General features: G+C 41.7%; 1 protein-coding gene across 1 annotated transcript in view; it reads left to right on the top strand.

Moving 5' to 3' along the window:
• PTPRG (protein tyrosine phosphatase receptor type G) overlaps positions 1–19445 on the top strand; it is a 380979-nt gene that overhangs the window by 67010 nt on the left and 294524 nt on the right. Inside the window, exon 2 of the mRNA XM_056501238.1 lies at positions 17685–17789. Coding sequence (XP_056357213.1) covers positions 17685–17789 — 105 coding nt within the window. The remainder of the gene's footprint in view (positions 1–17684; positions 17790–19445) is intronic.

Below are 19445 nucleotides of genomic sequence, written 5' to 3'. Positions count from 1 at the left end.
AGGGGAAAAATTACTTTTTAAATAGCCCAAGCCCTAGCAGAAGTAATGGAAACTTCCACATCCAAGGAAAGGAAAATTTGATTGTAGCAGATGTATGGATGAGTTTCTTAATACAAATATGGTATTTTCCCTGTGCCAAGTGTTTATCTGTGTGGCTTCTTCACAAAAAGTCTTGAGTATGTTCTGATTATTCCTCCCTCTTCTTATTCCTGACAAGATTGAGACATGATATATTCCCACATGCCTGCCTGAGTACAAAATAACTAACAGCTAAGGCTACAGGGATTATTTAAATTATGAGTTGACCTCCTGCAAAGCACAGACCAGAGAATTGTGCCCTGTTACTCCCATATTATCAGGCTGACATTTGAAGCAGATGTGTGTTGTAGGTGTCCCCAATTTCAGGACAATTTTACAGCTTGTGTCAGTCAGTACTGTGACCCCATCACTTCTTAATAGAGTGAAAAACTGCAGTAGATTTTGTTGCAGTTGCCCTGATGGGGATCTGGAAGGCTGAGAAAACATTAAGCATTCAAACCAAGCCTCATCCTACCAGCCTTCCATGGGGATGTGTGAACACAGACTTTCTACTTGCAGGGAGCAGTCAAGAACAAAATGCTGATTTTTGTTCTTAAAATCTTTTTAATTGCTTTCAAGATGATCTACTGAATGTTATGGCACTTTCACTTTGGTGCTTTTGGATTGTCATTGCATGTTCAGGTTTTGAGGTGGAGCAGACACTCCAGCTCAGCCTTACCTGCATTGTCACTCCTGAGGAAAATGAGGTGCTCCTTCTCCAAGAGGGAAAAACTAGTTCAGGTCCTCTAAGCTTCACTATCCTGCTGCCTCTGGGCTGAGGTGGAAATGGAGACCTAAATGGGAAAAGTCTTGCAGAGTTGTGGTGTAGAGAAGGGATGGGGAAGAGGCTTAGGGCCAGGGAGAACATGATTAATTTGCAGCTCTTGGAGCCTCCTCACTGAGCAGTGGATCAGGAGTGGTGAATGCCAGTGAGCTAGATACAGCTATTTGGAAAATAAGTTCTTCCTTGAAAACCTTGATTGTTTTGCTTTCTGTATGTATTTTGCTCAGAAATACATGTGCTTGTGTTCTGGCAGACTCCTCATTAGTACCATGCTCTTTTTTGGAGAAACTTGGCTGTTCAGAGAAATACCAAGAATTTCTGCACAGCTACCAATATCTGTATTATAATATCTGCCACGTTGCAATAATATTTTGTAATTTAAGCCCAAGGAGACATAAATTGAGGAACTGCAGTATAGTCAATAAACTAAAAAATTGCTTGGTTTGGATAATTATGGCACTGATCTTGCATTACATTTTAACCTACATGAGACCCTGCTGACTTGACAATGTTAGTTACTTTCTTTTCTTGTAATGCATGTTACACTGCTTTGGTCTAGCATAGTGGCCAAGAAGAAGACCATGGATCTATTCCTCTGTGTCTTGTCCTATTTTACAGTGCAGCTGCTTGATAACCACTCTAATTTACAATACAGCTATTTGGTAACCACTAACTAGCTTTTTTTCCTGGAAAAATCCAGGAGATGCACTGTAGGAGGGAATGCTCTCAAAGCATCACTCCAGTTTGTTGGAATTGGCTGCTAGCATTTTCTTCCTTTTTGTAATCAGTTAAATTTTTGCTGTGAGTTGTGTATTCCCCTTGGGTTTTATCACTGGGAATAATGGCTGACATTTTACTGGGGAGCACAGGGTGGTGGAGAAGGTTGGGAAACTTCCCTGTTTTCAGTTGTGGCAGTTTCTGGTTTAATCTAGATAAAGTAAAAACCCTAATGAGATATCTCCTATGATTAATTTGTAGCATTTTGCCTCCTGTTAATTATAACCTGCTGTCTGGGGAATAGGTAAGAGAGGACAAAGTCTCACATAGAATCAAGCATTTGAAAGAATCCAAATATATAAGCTAATTCCCACAAACCTGTCTCAAAGAGGCATCTCCCAAAGGCTCTTTGCACAATGGGAAAGCTCCTATTTTCTGCAACATCCTCATATCTGTGTGTTGTTTGAGATTTTCATGATGCTGTCAGCTGCTGCAGACATATGGCTCCAATTGATTTGTCCTGACAATAACAGTTACCAGCACTCATTTCTCCACACCAAGAATGAGGCACATCTGTTATAAATTTGTTGACTGTCAAGGACCAGTAAATACCTATCTGAAGAACATCCTTTTTTTGCCTTGCACTTCTCCCACCCTCCCCACCCCCTCTGAAGTGTGGTTGTGGTCTGCTGTCCAAGACTGGCTATTTAAAGGTCATTTCCATGGAATGTGGATATCACGAACATTGATTTTTATTTATATATTGCTGTGAATAAGTATTTTCTAAGCACGCTTTTTTTCATTTTATTCTGGGAATTCTTAGTTGTTCAGAAAGGCTTTTGGAGTCTGGTTTGGTTTCTACTTGGATGGTGATTTTGCCCCTTAGTCCCATTTCAGGCTATAGGTGATTATTTTAGTGTATACTTTTGCCTTTGAATGCCTAAAGAAGTTTGTTTTATTTTGAGTCTCGGCTAGAAGATTCCTGTAAACTATAGTGGGAGCTGATGGAATTGAACAAAAGGCATAATGTTTTGCAATATGGCAAATATAGATAGAAATGCTTCTGCAGGATAATGTTACTCCCTTGTTTTTTGTACATCTTGTATGGGTCTCTTCTGTGCTTGAATGCCTGGGTCCACCTTCTGACTAGTGCAGTCTATAAAATCCTTTTATCACCTTGGGTTTAACTTTGAAGGACCAATTGGTGCAACTGCCTGGATGGAATATTCCACTGGCACTCAGCTCTGATCCTGCATTTTCATTCTGGTTCAACTGATGGCCATCAGATGATACCAGGTAATAATTTGTCTTCTCCTCACCTCTGTTTTTCCAGTGCTGACTGTCTTTGCAAAATGCTGTGCTACCTCACATTGTGCAGGACTGTGTAAGAGCAGTTTTAGCCAGCTGTGATAACTCCATGACGTGGTGAACAAGGGAATGGGACTTTGCTCTGTAGGCTCTAAAGTGTTCCTGTTGCTCTCATCCCCAGAATCAGAAAATACAAATATCTAACAGGTGTGGGAAGTTTATCTCTTTGGCACTGCAAGAAGACATTCCTGCCTTCCAGGTGGAAGGGGGAGAAGGATGGACGGGCACTGCAGATATTTTGCTTCTTCTCTGGCTGGCACAACTCATTTGAGGATGACTTCTGCTCCTTTGCTCTGCCATGCCCCTGCCCTGGGGTGGCTGTAATATCACAGAGCAATAGCATCTACTTGTTACCTTCCTCTCCAGCAGGAGGAATGTGCACCTTGGCTAAGGACCTTTTCCCTTAGACTGTGCAAAGATGCAAGTTTTGGCTTTACAGGTATACATGAGGCTTAATGAAGTTTTAGTTTTGACTTTTCTTTAAGTTTGCATAAAAATGATCAAGTTTCCTTTCCTGCTTCTCATTCAATAGCACAAGCTGGGATTCATAACACTGCAAGGGAAATATTAATTTAAAAGAAAAATCCTTTTCCTCCATTTTAAATTAAATTTAAAATGAAGAAAGACATCTCTGTTCCTCCCATGGTAATCTTTCTTTTGTTTTTAATACAACGTATAGTAACGTCATAAATAGAAATGTAATCTTATTAAAAGGCATGCAGCAAGTGCTACTTTATTAAAAACTTTTTTAAAATAATCATTTACCAAGTTGAAATATTAATGCAACTGGCTGGAAATTGCAGATTTTTTACTAGGGCATAGTCATTCTTTTAAAAAGCAAATTAAAGTAGATATATTTTCAAGAAGTGAAATTTCCGATAGTGACAGCTTTTTATGAGCATATTCTGGCACCACTATATATTTTAGTTTTTTTTTTTTCTTAAAGCACTAATATTTATTCAAATGTAAAGTTAAAAAAAAATTAAAATATTTTTCTGTCCCCTCTTCCCCCTGTATGCTGCATTCTCTGTAAGTGTAGTACAAACAAAATTATCTTGAATCTCAATTTGAGTGTCACTTGGCTTTTGCATAGTACAAATAAACTTACATCAACCCAGTGAATGACATAAAGTGTGTGTAACACCTTCTCACTTACCTAATTGTAAGGGGCAGAAATGCAGAGTCTGCTGAATATCTCAGCTGCCTTGGACTTCAGTGGCAATTAAGAACTTGCAGCTCTTTCAAGGATTTCTTCTTTCCTGACTTGATATATTCCTTGCTGTGACCTGAGAAACACCTTTTTCCTTTTTCCTTTCCTCACCTATACTGAAAATAATGAATAGTTATTGATTACATGTTTCTTAACGGGCTCTAATAAATTTACACTTAAAATAAAATTCTCCAGTGGAATGTTTCCAGCTAAATCAGGGTCTAGTTCCTTTGCATTAACACCACTCTGCTGCAGCAGAGTGGCTAAAAATTGCAAAAGCAGCCTCCTGCTCCATGGCTTTTTTTGGTTTAGACTTAGAGAATGAGTTCCTGGTAAGAAAATGGCCAGTGCTGCTGCAAGTCATGAGTGGTGCCTGGCCCCACGTGCACCAGTCCATGTTCCTGTTGCTGATGGCTTGCCCTGTGTTTGGGTGCTCTCTTCCCTGCCCTGTGCCCAGGGTGTCCTGGCAGAGCTGCTCTGCAGTCCTGGCTCCCTCTCACTGCCCTTCTGCTCCACCTGCCTGGAGCCAGGGGAGGCTCCTGTCCCAAAACATTTGCTTTTTGTGAGCAGTGCTGTGAGCAGTGCTGTGGTCCTGCTGACCTGTCAGACCTGCCACCTGAATGTGCTCTGCCAGCCAGACCAGACTGTCTGAGAATTTTGTGTTCCCTGTGTAGCATCCCTGAGAAATGGTCCTGCTGCTCCATTCCCCCACCACCCATCACCCCCCAGGACTCTGTCCCTTAGCAGGCTCTTTGCTGGTCTTGTATCAGTTTAGAAAGCTGATGGATGACTTGTTTCCAAGCCCCTCTCTTTGAGTCTGGGACTGGTTTTCTCTATTGCACCAACCTCCTTCACCTTCCCCATGGCTCAGTCTTGTCCTGATTCCTTCTCCCTGAGCTGGCTCTGGCCCCTTGCTGCTTCTCAGTTTGGAAGCCTCAACTTCTCTGCCTCTTTTCTGCTTTTTGAGAGTGAAAATGAGAATTGTTTGCTGGGTTTGGTTGTTTTTTTGTTTTTTTTTTTTTTTTTGTTTTTTTTTTTTTTGTTTTTTTTTTTTTGTTTTTTTTGTTTTGTTTTGTTTTGTTTTTTTGTTTTTTTTTGGGGTTTTTTTTGGGTTTTTTTTTTTTGGTGGGCAGTGGGATTCAGTGATGATTTTGGAATTCCAAAATCCTGGCAAGTCCTAATATCTATCTTAATAGGATAATGACTTGAGCCATCTCAGTTGGAAGCTAAGCTTCTTGCAGTTTCTTGGTATTTCAGCAGATCTGCTTTAACTCCTTATCTTGTGTTTGTATCTTCTATTTCCCATCAGAACAGTGCAGTAAACAGAGGGGCACATCCATGTCATCATCTTAGTATATGCTGTGTTAAGATGGATCAGATCAGCTGCCAAGTGTGTTCTACATCACTCTTTATATTCCTGCACCTTTAAATCTAATCACATCCAGTAGATGATATTTTCTAATCATTGTTACATTTTTTTTAGCTATTTCAAATCCTGTGTTCAAATTGGATTTGGTTGTCAGTTGGCAAGTAGCTTGGGTATGTGGATGCCTCTTTGTGATACATCAGTTTGTTCATCAGAGAAAATTACAATGTCAGGAGTCATCTTCCTCCCCCTCCCTGAAATTTTGATACATGTTCTGCAGAAGTCATGAAAGGATTTAAATCCAAAGCTGAAAAGCCTGACTGGAACTGATTGCTTTGAGCTTCTTGTTTACAAAATATGAATTGGGGGTTAAAAAAAGAAAGACAGCAAGAGGTTTTCTTATGAATAGACTTACTTCTGATTTCTCTGGCAAAGACTGTGGTGTGTATGGAGAATGTAAAAAAGAATAACAATAAAAGCATATTTAATGGTGAGCAGCCTTTTTTTGAGGAAAACTCATTTTTGATAGTCTGTGCAGTATTGATAGAAGTTCTTTGTAGTTGTAAGATGCAGCTTTGCTGATCCCTGTCATCAGGGAAAGAAGAAAGAATGTCACAGAGCAAGCACTGATATGTTGTCAATATTTAATGCATTTACTATTTTAAAAGTAATTTCCTAATTTTAATGTATTTTTAAATTGCTTAGAGTAAGAGAGGAGGATATCTGTTTTGATATGAATATCTCCTTTTTGTTGACAAACTAGAACACAGAATATAGCCATGAAGAAATCTTTTTAAGTGTTGCATAAAAGGGAGAATCTGTTTTTCAACACTGGCACTGGCTATCTGGGAGATGGAATATTCTTACAGTTCACAGTAAAAGCATAAAAGAAGCCTAAAATACAGAAATAACAACTGTGGAACACACGTGCACTCTTTGGAATTAACTTGCCCGGGGGAGATATTTTCTAGAGTAATTAAACTTTCTGTGGGTATTGAGGACCATTCTGGGCCTTTCTGGGTCAAGTGGGGACTAAGTACAAAGCTGTATCATAATTAAATAACCAAGAAATCTGCTTGGGAGGTGAGAAACCTGCAGCAGTCAACAACCTCGTTTCCTGCAGGTGGGCTGAAGTCTTCATGAGGATTCTTAGGACCCTTCCTAAAACAATTGTGTTTGTCAGGCTGTGCACCAGATTTCTCTGGCCTTGCAAGGCACGGTGCTTTTGTTGTGTTTTTCAGTAGTTTAAGTGCTTGTAGGATTATAGCAGTGGAGATGATGGGAGTGCTGCAGAGGGTTGAGACTGCAGTGGGCAGGGAGCAGCATTCCTGGAAGAGGAGCTCTGGGGCAAGCCAAGGCTTGGACATGGAGTGTGCAGCCCTTGGCTGTTCTCCAGCCATGCCAGAGCTGAGGTGTCTCCTGCTGGTCCCTGAGGTTGGTCAGGAATGAAAGCTGTGTGCCTTTCCTGCTGGCCTGGCACTGTGGGACCTGCTGAGATGGATCAGGAATTCTCTGTGCCCCTGTCCCCTGGAATTCTCTGTGCCCCTGTCCCCTGGAATTCTGTGTGCCTCTCCTGTGCTCAGCTCTCTGCTCTCAGCCAGAGCTGCTCTGCAGTGACACTCAAGCAAAGCCTGTGTTGTTTCCAGCTCTTGTGTGCACTGAGCTCCTCCTCTCAAAGCTGCCACTTGCTAAAATCATAATGTTCATTTGAGCTCCCCCGGGCCCGGCAAAAGGTGGAAGCATCCCTTTGTTCCTTACAGAGCTCTTCATCTCCTCCTCTTTCCCTCTTGTGCTGTGAGAGCCCTTCTTGCCTGAAGATCACCATTTCTGAGTACTCTAAAATCTAGCTCTTCATTGAGGCTTGTTATGAAAATTGATGCATGAAACAAGGAGGTGGAGGGTGGATTGGGGCATTGGAGGCTGGAGATGCTGATGATGAGCACGCCCAGGCAGGGCTGAGCAGCCTGGGTTGAGAATAGGAGGGCACAGGGTTGGTGTTAAAGGTGCTTTGATTCATCTCATGTGTTGTGTGTCATCCCCTGTTGTCCCTCCCTCCCCTGCCCCAGGTCTTAGATTTTTTTGCTAAAAATGAATTTTACTTTTTTTTTGAGTAATAGGCCTCAAACAGCATGTGGCACTGCAGTGACAGGCTTGCCAAAAACTGTCTAAAACTGAGTTATTGCTTCCAGTATCTCTGTGCATGTGGCCCAGGATAGCAATTGTCTTTTTCTGCAGTGGTATTGCAGCATGAACTTTCATCTAATTCATTATCCACCCTAATACTCGAGTCTTTCTGCATTACTGCTTTCTAAACAGCACTCTCTCAGTTCATTCCTGCACTGATTATTATTTCTCCCCCACTGCATAGCCTTACATTTATCTTCAGTGGAATGTTTCACTTACATCAGCCCGTTTCGCTGAGCTTGCCAGGCAGCTGAATATTTCTGAGACATTCTTGCTTGCTTCTCCTGCCCTTGGTTTAGCACCATTTACATTTATGGAGGGTGGGGTTGGCTTTGTGCTCCAGATGGTTCAGTTGGTTGCATAGGAAGGAACAGTGACCCTGTGCTGCACCACTGTACCATTGAAGTGAGCACAGTGCTGGTAACTGTGGTCTCTTTACTTCATCTGAGCTCTGTTACTGCTTTTTGTTTGTTTGTTTTTGGTTTTGTGTTTTGGGGTTTTTTGTTTGTGGATTTTTGTGGTTTTCTTATTTGGTTTTTTTGTTTTGTTTTGTATGTTTTTTTTGTTCTTATTCTTGCTGCCAAAAGCCTTAATGCTCTTGCTCTCAGTTCTATGAGGTTCTGTGTCAAGATCTTTATTGAATTCTCTGGAGATGAATGACCAATGAACCAAGTATTGGTTTGGGATTCTAAACAGCACCAGACCTGCTGGGAAATTTTCAGAAAAAAGTCTTGCCTGGGTGAAAAAACTAATGAGAATCTGGAAAGCCAAGATGGATTCAGTTTACAGATCAGCTATTTAGTGTCTTCTCCTTTTGAACAGTGCAACTTATTTGGAAGGAGAGAGTTCTCAGAACAGTGGCTCATGTTTTTGGGGCATGTATTGCAGACTAACAACTTGTTCAGTCAGCACAAAAAAAAAATAAAAATCTCTATTTATGTCAGTTTCCTCTTTAGATTTATATTTTGGGAAATAAGTGTGGATGAAACCCTTTGCTACAAAAATCTGTATGTAATGCAAGCTGTTAGCATAAAAAAAAGATGAAAAAAACTTGTTTTGTAGATCATAAGCCAAATTAAAAACATTTTTGCACAAATAAAAATGAATGTTTGCTTGCTTGATTCTACTCAGCTTTTAAGTTTGATCCCAAAATAATTTTTGTGGATCTGGCTGGAAATGCTGTCACATGCTGGAGGCACTGAATCTGGCTCCCTGGGCACTACTGATCTGTTTCAGCACAGAATGGTACAAATCTCAAGTTATTTCTGCTCAGTCCAGGGGAGCATGCACATTATGCTCTTCCATCTTTCCTCCAGGAGATTGTGCAGCTGTAGGTGGCGAGACCTGACTGCAAACTGAGAGGAAGACATCTCACAGTGGGACTAGAGCATTTCTCCTTTCTTTTCTTAAATAGTTCTTTATTGAGCTTTCCACCTCCAGCATTAATTTGAGAGCCGGAACCAAATAACCAGGAAGAGATTGATGTGGCCTCACTTTATTTCCCACAGTCGATAAATTGTTAAATGGGCCAAAGGACACAGGTTAAAAAAATCATTTTGTATAAAGAATGAGGGATTTTTATTAGCTGATGAGCCCCTGTCTGTGAAAACTTGATAATGGGGCATGTTTGATCTCATGTCATGCAGTGGAGCAGCTCTGTTGGCTTCATAAAGAGCCTCAGTGCTCTCCATGGGGCTGAAATCAGCACTGTGCCCTGCACTTGCTGCTGGATGAATGCTGGCTGTGCTGCTCCTTCAGGGTTAGAGGAGGCTGAATTTGGAGGGATGCCTTGGAGGGAGGACTCTGAGCCCTGGAGCAGGGAGTGCAAAGGGGAAGCTCTTGCACAACAGCAGTTGTCCTCTGGGGACTCTGGATAAGTTTAGCTAAGACCCTGGTTTGGAGATAGATGTTTGTCTCTACTGGTGGAATGCTAAGGGGTTTTTAATGGGATGATGGGAAGTGAAATTATAGGCTGCCTCCAGGGAGGCAGGAATATGTCTGGAAAGATGGCAGTGGGTGGACAGAAGTCATGCACAAAGCAGGTCTTTGTCATGTGGTCCTTGCTATGGTTCTTTGGATAAGTCTAATTTTTTTTTTTTTTTTTTTACCAAGATACTTCATGTACTTAGGGGGAATCCATTTTGAAAATAAGGCCATACTGCCACAAATGCTGGCAGTCGATACAAGCAAATTATTCCTCAAGCAGAGAGCTGGAACTGCTGATTTCACATAAGTTTGTGTGTTTTTGTGAGTACTGCTGGATTTAGTGAAATGATAATGGTATGGTTCTGCATTAAGCAAGGCACTGGAAGTACAAAATACTCCATTAAGGTCAGCTTTACTTGCTGTTCAGAGGGTGCTCTTTTAACACCATGCATGTTGCAGCACCTGATTATGTGAGAATAAGAGTGAGACAGGTGGCTCCAGCCATGGCATTTTCTGTTGCAAAACCCTTAAAGGTACTTGCAAAAAGGCAAGAAGCTCCCTTTTGCTATTGTTAATCCATTGTACAAACTCCATTATGTATGTGTGGTTTATACATTTCCCAGATAAACCATGCCATGAATGAAGAGACCAAAGCAGCCCCTTCTCAGAGTGCCTGGGCTGGTGGATTCCAGTCTCTTCTGCACAAATACACTGGGCTGCCTCTGGATTCCAGCTTGTTCCAAGCTTGTCCTTGGGGAAACAGTGCAGAGGTGTTGGAGCTGGTGTGTGAGCAGTGACTTTACCCCATATCTGTGTTTTCATTTTCTTGGTTCACTCTGACCAGGCTAGCTGAGATATTGGAGAATTGAGTTTATCTGTTTTCTCCCAAGTACCTGCTGTGATTCTGTCAGTACTGGCTGAGAGAGCATCAGCTTCCCTGTGGAGGTCAGCCTTGCATATGAACCTCTGCTCCGAAGTTTTATTTCTATGTTTGCTTCACTCATTGCTGCAAATAAAATCCAGAGGTGACAGGACCCTTGTGAAGTGCACTGGGGAGAGAGGATGAACAAGGATGAGGATTCCTCCTTTTAAGAAATGCAGATAATGATGGTTAACAGAAGTCTGAGGGACTGTGAAGGATGTACTCACCAAGAGTTTTCAAGGTTACAGAGTTTTCAGGTGCTCCCAATTATTTTTCTGTCTGACTACCAAAACCAGAAGTGTTTGAAAGGATTCCAGTTTTTAGAATATAATGTGCTTCTTTAAGGTATCTCAGCTTAGATGGCTAGAATACCAGTCTGTTGGAAAACTTTGTCTTAAAGGTAAATGTCTATATCTGCATTCTGTATTCTCTGGGAAGTGTCAGAGAACAGAACACGGGGAATAAGGGTTTTACAAACAGCTGATCTTGAAGTGTCTGGAGTTCCCAGAGTTGGGGGATGAGTGGTCCTTCATTTCTTCAGCTGTTGTAGTGTGAGATGAACAGCAGACCCTCCTCCCTGGAGGAGCACTGCAGTTGTCTGGACTGTTTTTTTCTGCACTTTCTTCAGGGGGACAAATACCAGACTGGTTTGTTGGGTTCTTTTTTCATTACATGTAGGTCACACATGGGTAGATGGGAGCTCATGTTCCACAGATTGAGAACCCTTAGCTCAGGGTATTCTGCAGGTTCTCTGGCAGAAGCTTTGCTGCAGGGCATCATCCCCCTGGAAGGGCCAATGTTGCAGTGGGTTTATTTGGTGTGGTTTTATCTTGAGGTGGAAGTTGTTGGCACCATTTGTTATCTGGCTGACTGCTTATTCTGAGCACATGTGCTGCAGGTGATGCTGGTTGACATCAGTAGTCCAAATTTACCAGCTATGTCAGATCTTGCACAGCTGATGCCAGCAAAGTGTAAGCCATGAAAATGCAAAATCAAGCCCTTTCTAATCATCCAGCAGCATCTGTCTCTTCCTGGCCTCCCAAGCTTCTTTTTCTAAGTCCCCTTAATGGAGCATCATTAATGCAACTTGAAGTTGCCTCACTGGCTTGCTAATGAGCTTTGCTCATCTGGCTCATGAAGCCAGGCAGGCTGAGAGCAGGAGCTGTGGGAACTCCTGGCTGGTTTGCTTCTCCTTGGGAGGGCATCTGCCCTGGGCACAGTGGCTGATGGCACTGGGCACCACCGTGCAGTGTGTGCCCAGGGTCTGGTTTGGCATCTGATGGGAGAGACTTTCTTGTCACCCTTAAACTCCATCCCTTGTAATACAAGGAAAAGACTGTGCTGCAAATCTCTTTTCCATTGCTTGTCCACACCAGCTCTGGAACTTGTATTGTGTTTATACATTGGAGTATTACTAAATTGCACTGCATTTAACTTATGGCATTGAACACAACAGGTTAGCAAGGGGCACACCCAGGGACTGCTGTGTTCGTGTTTGGGATAAGGACTTTTAATTCTGCCAGTTAATTTAATCCCCACAGTTTGACAGCGTGTTCCTTGGACTATTTTTCATCTTCAAATTGCATTCTGCTGGTTAGTTCCTGTAGAGGCCTGCTGTGCTCTGCATTTATGTTCTTGTTCTTAGGATTTGTGCCCTTACCACATCATCTATCAGATGTGTGAAACACAGAGAATGAATGGTGAGGAAAGTCTCTGTGTAAGTTTTAGGGACAGACCTGTGGGTTCCACTGGCACAGGAATGAAGGAATGTCTGGGTGACTGTCATCTGGGAAAGGGACATGTGTCTCTTGCCAGATGTAGCATCTGGCTATCTGTTATTTCACTTAAGTTGTGAGAAATCCATCATTTTTAACTCCCATATTTCATTAATGGAAGGCTATGAAAATTGCCTGTTTGTTCATAAGGGAGCAGATTCTGGCTTTTATCTGATATTGGGAAGAAATCTCTGCAGCATTATCAAGGAATGAAGTCTCAGAATATAATTTGTTGATGCTGTCTGACCACTATATGTTATTGTAATTTCCATCCCTCTTTGGCAAGATATGAAATAATCTGCAAAATATGGAGATCCATGTCTGAAAAGTCTGTTTAAAAGTAATGCACTATCAAAGTGGATTAGCTATGCCTGAAATATTTCTAGATTTATTTGCTGTCAAAGGGTGGTAAAATATTTAAGGCAAATAGCCTAGTTGTGTTTAGGAATTTGACCATGAAAGAGCCTAGGGAGATAAATTTAAGTATTATTTATACTAATTGTGCAAAATATTTTAATTGTCCAATATTATAAATTTATTACCTATCAGCTTCCTCCCTCTTCCTTTCTTCTTTCCTTCTGGCTCATTTGGCAACATTTATTCTAAGAAATTGCCCAGGAGCCTGAACTTGTTTCAGTGCAGAGCATTGCAATGTCTCCAGCTTACCTGCTTCTCTTTAGCACAGCCCAATTAAAATCCAGTCAAGGCACCTAGATAAAGGTGCTGCTTTTTTCTGGTGAGGCTTGCATGAAGCTTTAGGCTTGCAGATGGGTATCTTGGATCACTCATCTCTTTATCTCCATTTAAGAGATGGTATAAAAGCCCTTCAAGTAATGTCTCTGTGCTTTCATGCCTTTTTAAAATGCAGTGCTGTGCAGTCTTCAAGAAAAGATTGTTTTTCTTCGTTTTAAAAAGTTGCTTTTCTGCAGGCATTGATTTGATACAGAACTAATTGCTAGAATTCCTTATGATTTAGTGGGTTTTTTGTTACACATTAACAAGATCTTTTTTTTAACTCCCCTGCTTTAAGTGTTCTCATAGTGTGACACTGCTCCAGACTCCAATAGTCAAGGCTCTGTCTCCAAAGGCTGGCTTGTAGCTCTGCTGAACTACTCAGTTAAGAAGTTCATACACAGTAAGGACTAGGAATGAAACTGTGATTCAGCTGCTACTATAGTCCATGGTGGCAAGTCAGAGTGATTATGAGGTGGGCAATGTGTGTACCTTTGAATTTGTCCCATTTTAATTGCAAGGGCTGAAAACAGATTTTTGTGCAACCCTTGTGTTCAAAGAAAAAGAATGTGAGTGTGGCACACAATCTAGTTAATCTACCATTATAACTGATGACTTCACCATTCAGACATAACATATCGATCTTAAAGGATTTCTCTTTCATAGCTGATGGCTTGATACCTTTTAAACACTAATGCCAAGGGTATAATCTCTCTGAATAGTGTAATAGCTTTACATTTAAGGTAGATTGGGGATAAAATTTTGTGTTTCCATGTGAGCTATGAATACCAGTGAGGTACTCAGGCAGGAATTACCTTATCGTACCTTTGAGGGCACTTATCAAATAATTTTTATGGGGAAGTTAATATGTTGAGACAGAGTGGATGGAAATCTGCTCAGGATCCTGAGATTAGCCAGTGTTGCTTTTGCTGTCTGCAGATCTGTGGCTGGGCTGATTCATTTAGCACATCATGGAAAATCATGTAGCATTCAGTGCTGCTTAAACCATCTGAGATGGTGTGTGAGGGATTTCTCCATGCTGGCTTGGAAGGATGCTGTCCTGGCAGGTCTGCAGGCCCAGCACAGCTCCACGGGCTGTGGGTGCTCCTGGCAGATGCTGGCAGCCAGGGGAGCTGCTCAGGGTTTCATTTCACTCTCGTGTATCTGTGTGTGCAGTCACTCCCCTTCTCTTCTGATCGTGTATCTGCCAGCCTCACACCATGTATCCTGGTGTTCATTTCCCCTCTGCCATCAGCACTGGTGGGATGGATCAAAGGAAACCTTGCAAGGGCTTCTGTTGTGCCTTCTCTTCATCTCTCCCTCCTGCTCTATTCCACCCCTCTAATTTGGCTGCTCCATTTTGAGCCTTCCTGGAGCGTGTTCCTGCCCCTCCTATTGTACCAATTTCCTCTTCCCCAAGTTCTGCAGGGTTCCCAGATGAGAGGAGCCTCTCCTGGCTGCTCCCTGTTGGACCAGCCTGTCTAATTGCTGGCTTTTCTCCAGCATCCAGCTCTGCAGGAGCAGAGCAGGAAACCACTTGGCTGCACCCTGTTCTGGAGCTGTTAACTGTCTCCCAGCTGAAAAAAGGCTTTTGGAATCCTGCAGTGATTGGTGCTAATATAACCTAAATATTTTCTCAAAAACTTAAACTTTGATTGGTGTTGTCAGGTTGTTTAGGTCAGAAGGTACATCCCTACCCCCACCCTCAAATCTGGAAAAAGCAGTGATTCTACCTGAAACATAAGATTGTTTTGATATGTGAAGCATTTCCTTTTTTGAAAGAACTTGGTTTGAATGGTTCAGCTCTTCCAGACTTGTATCTAAAAAGCCACTGTGTGCTCTGCCCTGTACCTGGCACCTCCTGAGGATGAGTCCAGTGACCCCAGTAACACCAAAGAACAGAAGCACCACGAGGTTGAGTCTGGTCTTCTGATGGCTTTACAGTATGAGAGATGGCCAACAATATCTGTTTGTTCACTAACACAACAATGCTTGTGTTTCCTTGGAGTGTTTCTGTGGCCTCATGAAGAAATGCAATGGGCTTAGGGAGGAGGTGGTGGTGTGGCAATGATTTTGGTGCAAAATGATTTTTGCAAAAGCCAGACCATCACCTTCCCCATTCACCATGGCCAGAGATCCTGAGTTATCAACCTTTTCCCAGAGTTTCTGCAGCTACCCAATAAGTGTAGTGATGACTACTGAATTACTGCATGCTTATAAGGGGATTATTGACATTAATGTTGGGCTATCTAGCAGTGCTGCAGGATTTTATTTAGAACAGGATGTGCCAATTTGTTTCTTTTTCAGTCCTACAGAAGCTATTTAGCAACCAGCAAGTCTTTTCCCATAGTTCTCTTGCAAAGTACTTGAGCTCCCTCCTGCTTTGTAACATCTTTTATGGTGGAAGTAAATTTATGTACAGCATGTCTCCTTTGCCTTTTATAAATACAGATAAGTGCACAAATCTATTAAGTATCTATGCAGAAAACTAAAACCTGCATATTTTCATAAGAATGTCAGATTTATAATTGCATGGATAAGGTGCTGACTGAAGCAAATGTTCAATTTCACATTAAAGTTAGGCATTCATGAAGGCTTGGATTTGCATAATTTAATTTTCTGCACAGAAGACACTGAAAATCAGTGGTGTGATTCATGGCCATCCCTTGGTTACCATGAGGCTTTTTGGTGGCTCCAGCTAGAAGTACAAAGGTGTTTACAGCCTGAGATGTTTTGCACTGACTCGGAGCCTCGAAGTACTGACTGTACCTTCAACAAATACAGATTATTTCGACTCAGTGCCTTTCTCTGGATGTAAAAGCACACAGGAGGGCTTGCTGAGCACCTGCCAGAGCATGAGTTGTTCTTTAGAGGAGGCAGTGTCCAATCTTCCTTCTGCCTGAAAGGTTTAGCTTTTTCCAGCAACAAAAATCCCATAATTACTTGCCCTCTCTGTAGAAAAAGGAGAAAGCTGCTTTCAGTTTGTAACAAGGAGAGCTTTAGGTGTATTTGTCAGCACATGTGATTTTTAAGTGAATTAGTGGGCCATTTATTTCTGATAGCCTTTCCAGCCATCTGCCTAGGCTATTTCAATTTTCTCTTCCTCAGGATTTTTTTCATGGTCTCTTATCTTTGTTCAGTTTTGCTCTTTTTTTGCCAAGAATGTTTGGGTCTCCACATCCCACACCCGTTCTTTCCTGTTAAAAAGAGTGCCTGTTGCCTCCCAACCACGTAGACATATAAAAGTATGAAAAAAAAAAAAATAAAAATTGAAGTGCGATGTTTAATTTAGTATTCTAGAGAGGAAAACAAGGTATGTGAGGTCATGTTGCCTCCAAATCCTGGTAGCATGATGTGTTCCAGTGCTTCTAGTTTGCAGCCTAGGGTGAATTAACATTTAGAAAGTTGCCAGGGAATCTGGAGAAGTCATTCCAATCAGTACCTTTGCTCGCACAAGAGATGATTTGGCAAACCTTCACTGCCTTTCCTGAAATTGCATGACTTTTCCTACCACTCAGGATTCCAAAATGTGCAGAAATCCACATTGCAGAGGGAAGGTTTTCCACAGAGCTGTGTAGCACTCATGGATAACCTGGGGCACAGCAGGCTCTGCTGCAGTGGTGCAAGAGTGGAGCTTCCCAGAGGCTTCTCCAAAGGGAAAGAAAGACAAATTCTGAGTTACTGGTGCATGATGTTCAATAAAGTCCTGTTCCAGGCTTCTCTCCAGCCCAGCTGTAATTGGCCTGGGAGTAGAAGGGAATGCAGCACTTAGTGACTGCATATGGGTAGCAGTGCTTTATGGGGTTTTCTGAAGCTTTAATTTGAATTATTCAGCTAGTTTCTTACTGATCAAATAAGTGGTTTGGGAGAAGTTGGGCTTAAATTTCCATAAAGCCATTTGGTGCATACTTGTTCCTCACATTCCATGTCTATGGATCCAAGGTGGTTTTTGTTTGTGTGCATTTATTACGGTGCTCTGAGAAATGTAGTTGAATTTATTACAGACTTTCTACTGACATTTGTGAATTTACACACCTCCACTTTGGTTCAATCAGATGCATAGAAACAATAAGCTAAATATGCACATAAAAAGCCCAAATACCCCACATCCTCATGGAAGCAATTCATTCCTTTACAGAAGAAAAAATAAAAAATTATTGGAGGTATAAAAGAAAAAATCCTGGGTTGGAATGTGTGATGTGGATTTTATTCAGGTTTACTTGAATTTACACCTTCTAGCTTGTGGAATTTTGCAAAGATTTCTCCATTCCTGTCCTCTCCCTTTGTAAGTCATTGGTATGGCACACTGGGTGTTCTGGCAGACATAATTTGGTAGTTACTGGCAAAGTAAACCTCTGGGTCTAAACAGAGAAAGTTTGGTCAAGGCTCATATTGTTTGTTTGTGCACATCAGAATTTCCTTATGGAAATTACTGGAGCTGCACAGGCACCCAGACCAGAATTATGGCACCAGCGAGTCTTTTGGATGGGGGGAAGTTTTGGGAACACACCTCTTAAATTCTCGTGAGCAATACCCAATTTGTAGTCTCTGCTCAACCAAGCTCCCTGTAACTCCAGGGAGCCAGCAGCACTTTGCTAACGCTCCTGCCTTTTTCCTGGCAGCTCTGCCCGGGGGTTACGTGGGCGCTCTGCAGGAGGCCAGGCACGGCAGCTCGGTGCAGATCCGCAGGAGGAAGGCCTCGGGGGATCCCTACTGGGCCTACTCGGGTGAGTGACCTGCCCTCCTCACAGCACTGAAACACAACATGTCTCCAGAATCAAATTGTTTGCCTGCTTTTTATTACTGCTGTGCTCAGTTTCAATTAGTTTTACAGTGTCTTTTCTTCTGCTGCATTCCTTGCAAATTCCCCCTGTACACACGCTTTCCTTTCTTGCATTTCTGCCATTTCCCTGCAGGATTTGCCTTATTATTCTCTTCCTCTTTTCAGTCTTGTTTTAGTTTCTTGACTAAGAATCTAAGACCATACCCTTGGTCAGGCATACTCCCAAACTTTATTTTGCTCTACTGGTCCAATCAGTATATTCCCAAGCTTACCGTTTGCTTACCAGTTTGGGCCTTCTAGGAAGACTGTAAATATCCATCTGTCTATCTCTCTATCTCTATCTCTCCATCATCTCTCTGTCTCTTTCTCTGTCTCTTTCTCTGTCTCTTTCTCTGTCTCTTTCTCTGTCTCTTTCTCTCTCTCTTTCTCTCTCTCTTTCTCTCTCTCTTTCTCTCTCTCTTTCTCTCTCTCTTTCTTCTCTCTCTCTTTCTCTCTCTCTTTCTCTCTCTCTTTCTCTCTCTCTTTCTGTCTCTTTCTCTCTCTCTTTCTCTCTCTCTCTCTCTCTTTCTCTCTCTCTTTCTCTCTCTCTTTCTCTCTCTCTTTCTCTCTCTCTTTCTCTCGATTTAAAAAAAAACCCCAACAACAACAAAAAACCAACACCCCAGAATTTTTAACAATTATTTCTTTCTGTGCATGTATTTTTGTGGTAGTGTATAATGACATCAATGAGACTTATCAAATGCATCAAGGCAGGATGTGTGGTGCTGAAAAGATACTGGAAGGGTATTTTATTGTTTGTCCCACTGCTTTTGTAAAGTCTTACCTGCACAGTTTTGAAATGCCACAAATAAAAATACACTTCAGAAGGATGTCTTTGATTTGCTGGTTGCTGTGTGCTAAAAATGGTGTTAATAGCTATGTTGACTCTGTGGAAGATATCCAGTGTCTAAAAAATTTTTATGAAGATTTCAGTCATTGTATTGAACTTGTATGTGCATTTCTGGAAGATCTGAGATATGTTTCAGGCATTTGTTGCTTGACACAAGAGGGTCATTGTGCAGGGCTAGTTTTAGCTGAAGGAAAAATATTACTTTCTAAGAAGTCTGAATGCTGATACCAGATAAATATGCAACTTTTACTTTTTGACTACCAACACCTCTCTTTTATCTAGACCATTTATTTCATTGGAAATGAATGATTATAGGTAAGTGTAGAGGTTTTTTCCATCAATGTACACATGTTATCTCTGTTAGATCTCAAAATACAATCTATCTCATTTGCAAATGGGATCAGGCAAGTAAAATAAGTCTAAACATTTTAGTAATGTAGGACAAATGACCACTTTTGATTTTCAGCCAATTCAGCCTGTCTTATCTGATGCCTTTTTGTCCATATTTGCTCACTGAGGGGACCAGAGGTAATGAAAATGCTGAGTTTCTGTGTTTAGGTTGAAATTGGGAATAAATGGTGGGTGGCAGAGCCCAGATACCAGACAGATGTTTGTTTCTAGCTCAGCATAATGAGGATGATCATGTTATCTGTTTCTTTCTCCTTGCTCCCCCATTCCCCAGAATATTTCCCAGGAACCCTGAGCAGGGTT

The sequence above is a fragment of the Oenanthe melanoleuca genome, chromosome 12, assembly GCF_029582105.1.
Source record: "Oenanthe melanoleuca isolate GR-GAL-2019-014 chromosome 12, OMel1.0, whole genome shotgun sequence".
In the NCBI taxonomy this organism is placed as follows: domain Eukaryota; kingdom Metazoa; phylum Chordata; class Aves; order Passeriformes; family Muscicapidae; genus Oenanthe; species Oenanthe melanoleuca.
Note: the sequence above shows the minus strand (reverse complement) of the source record. Positions and strands in the feature narration are given on the sequence as shown.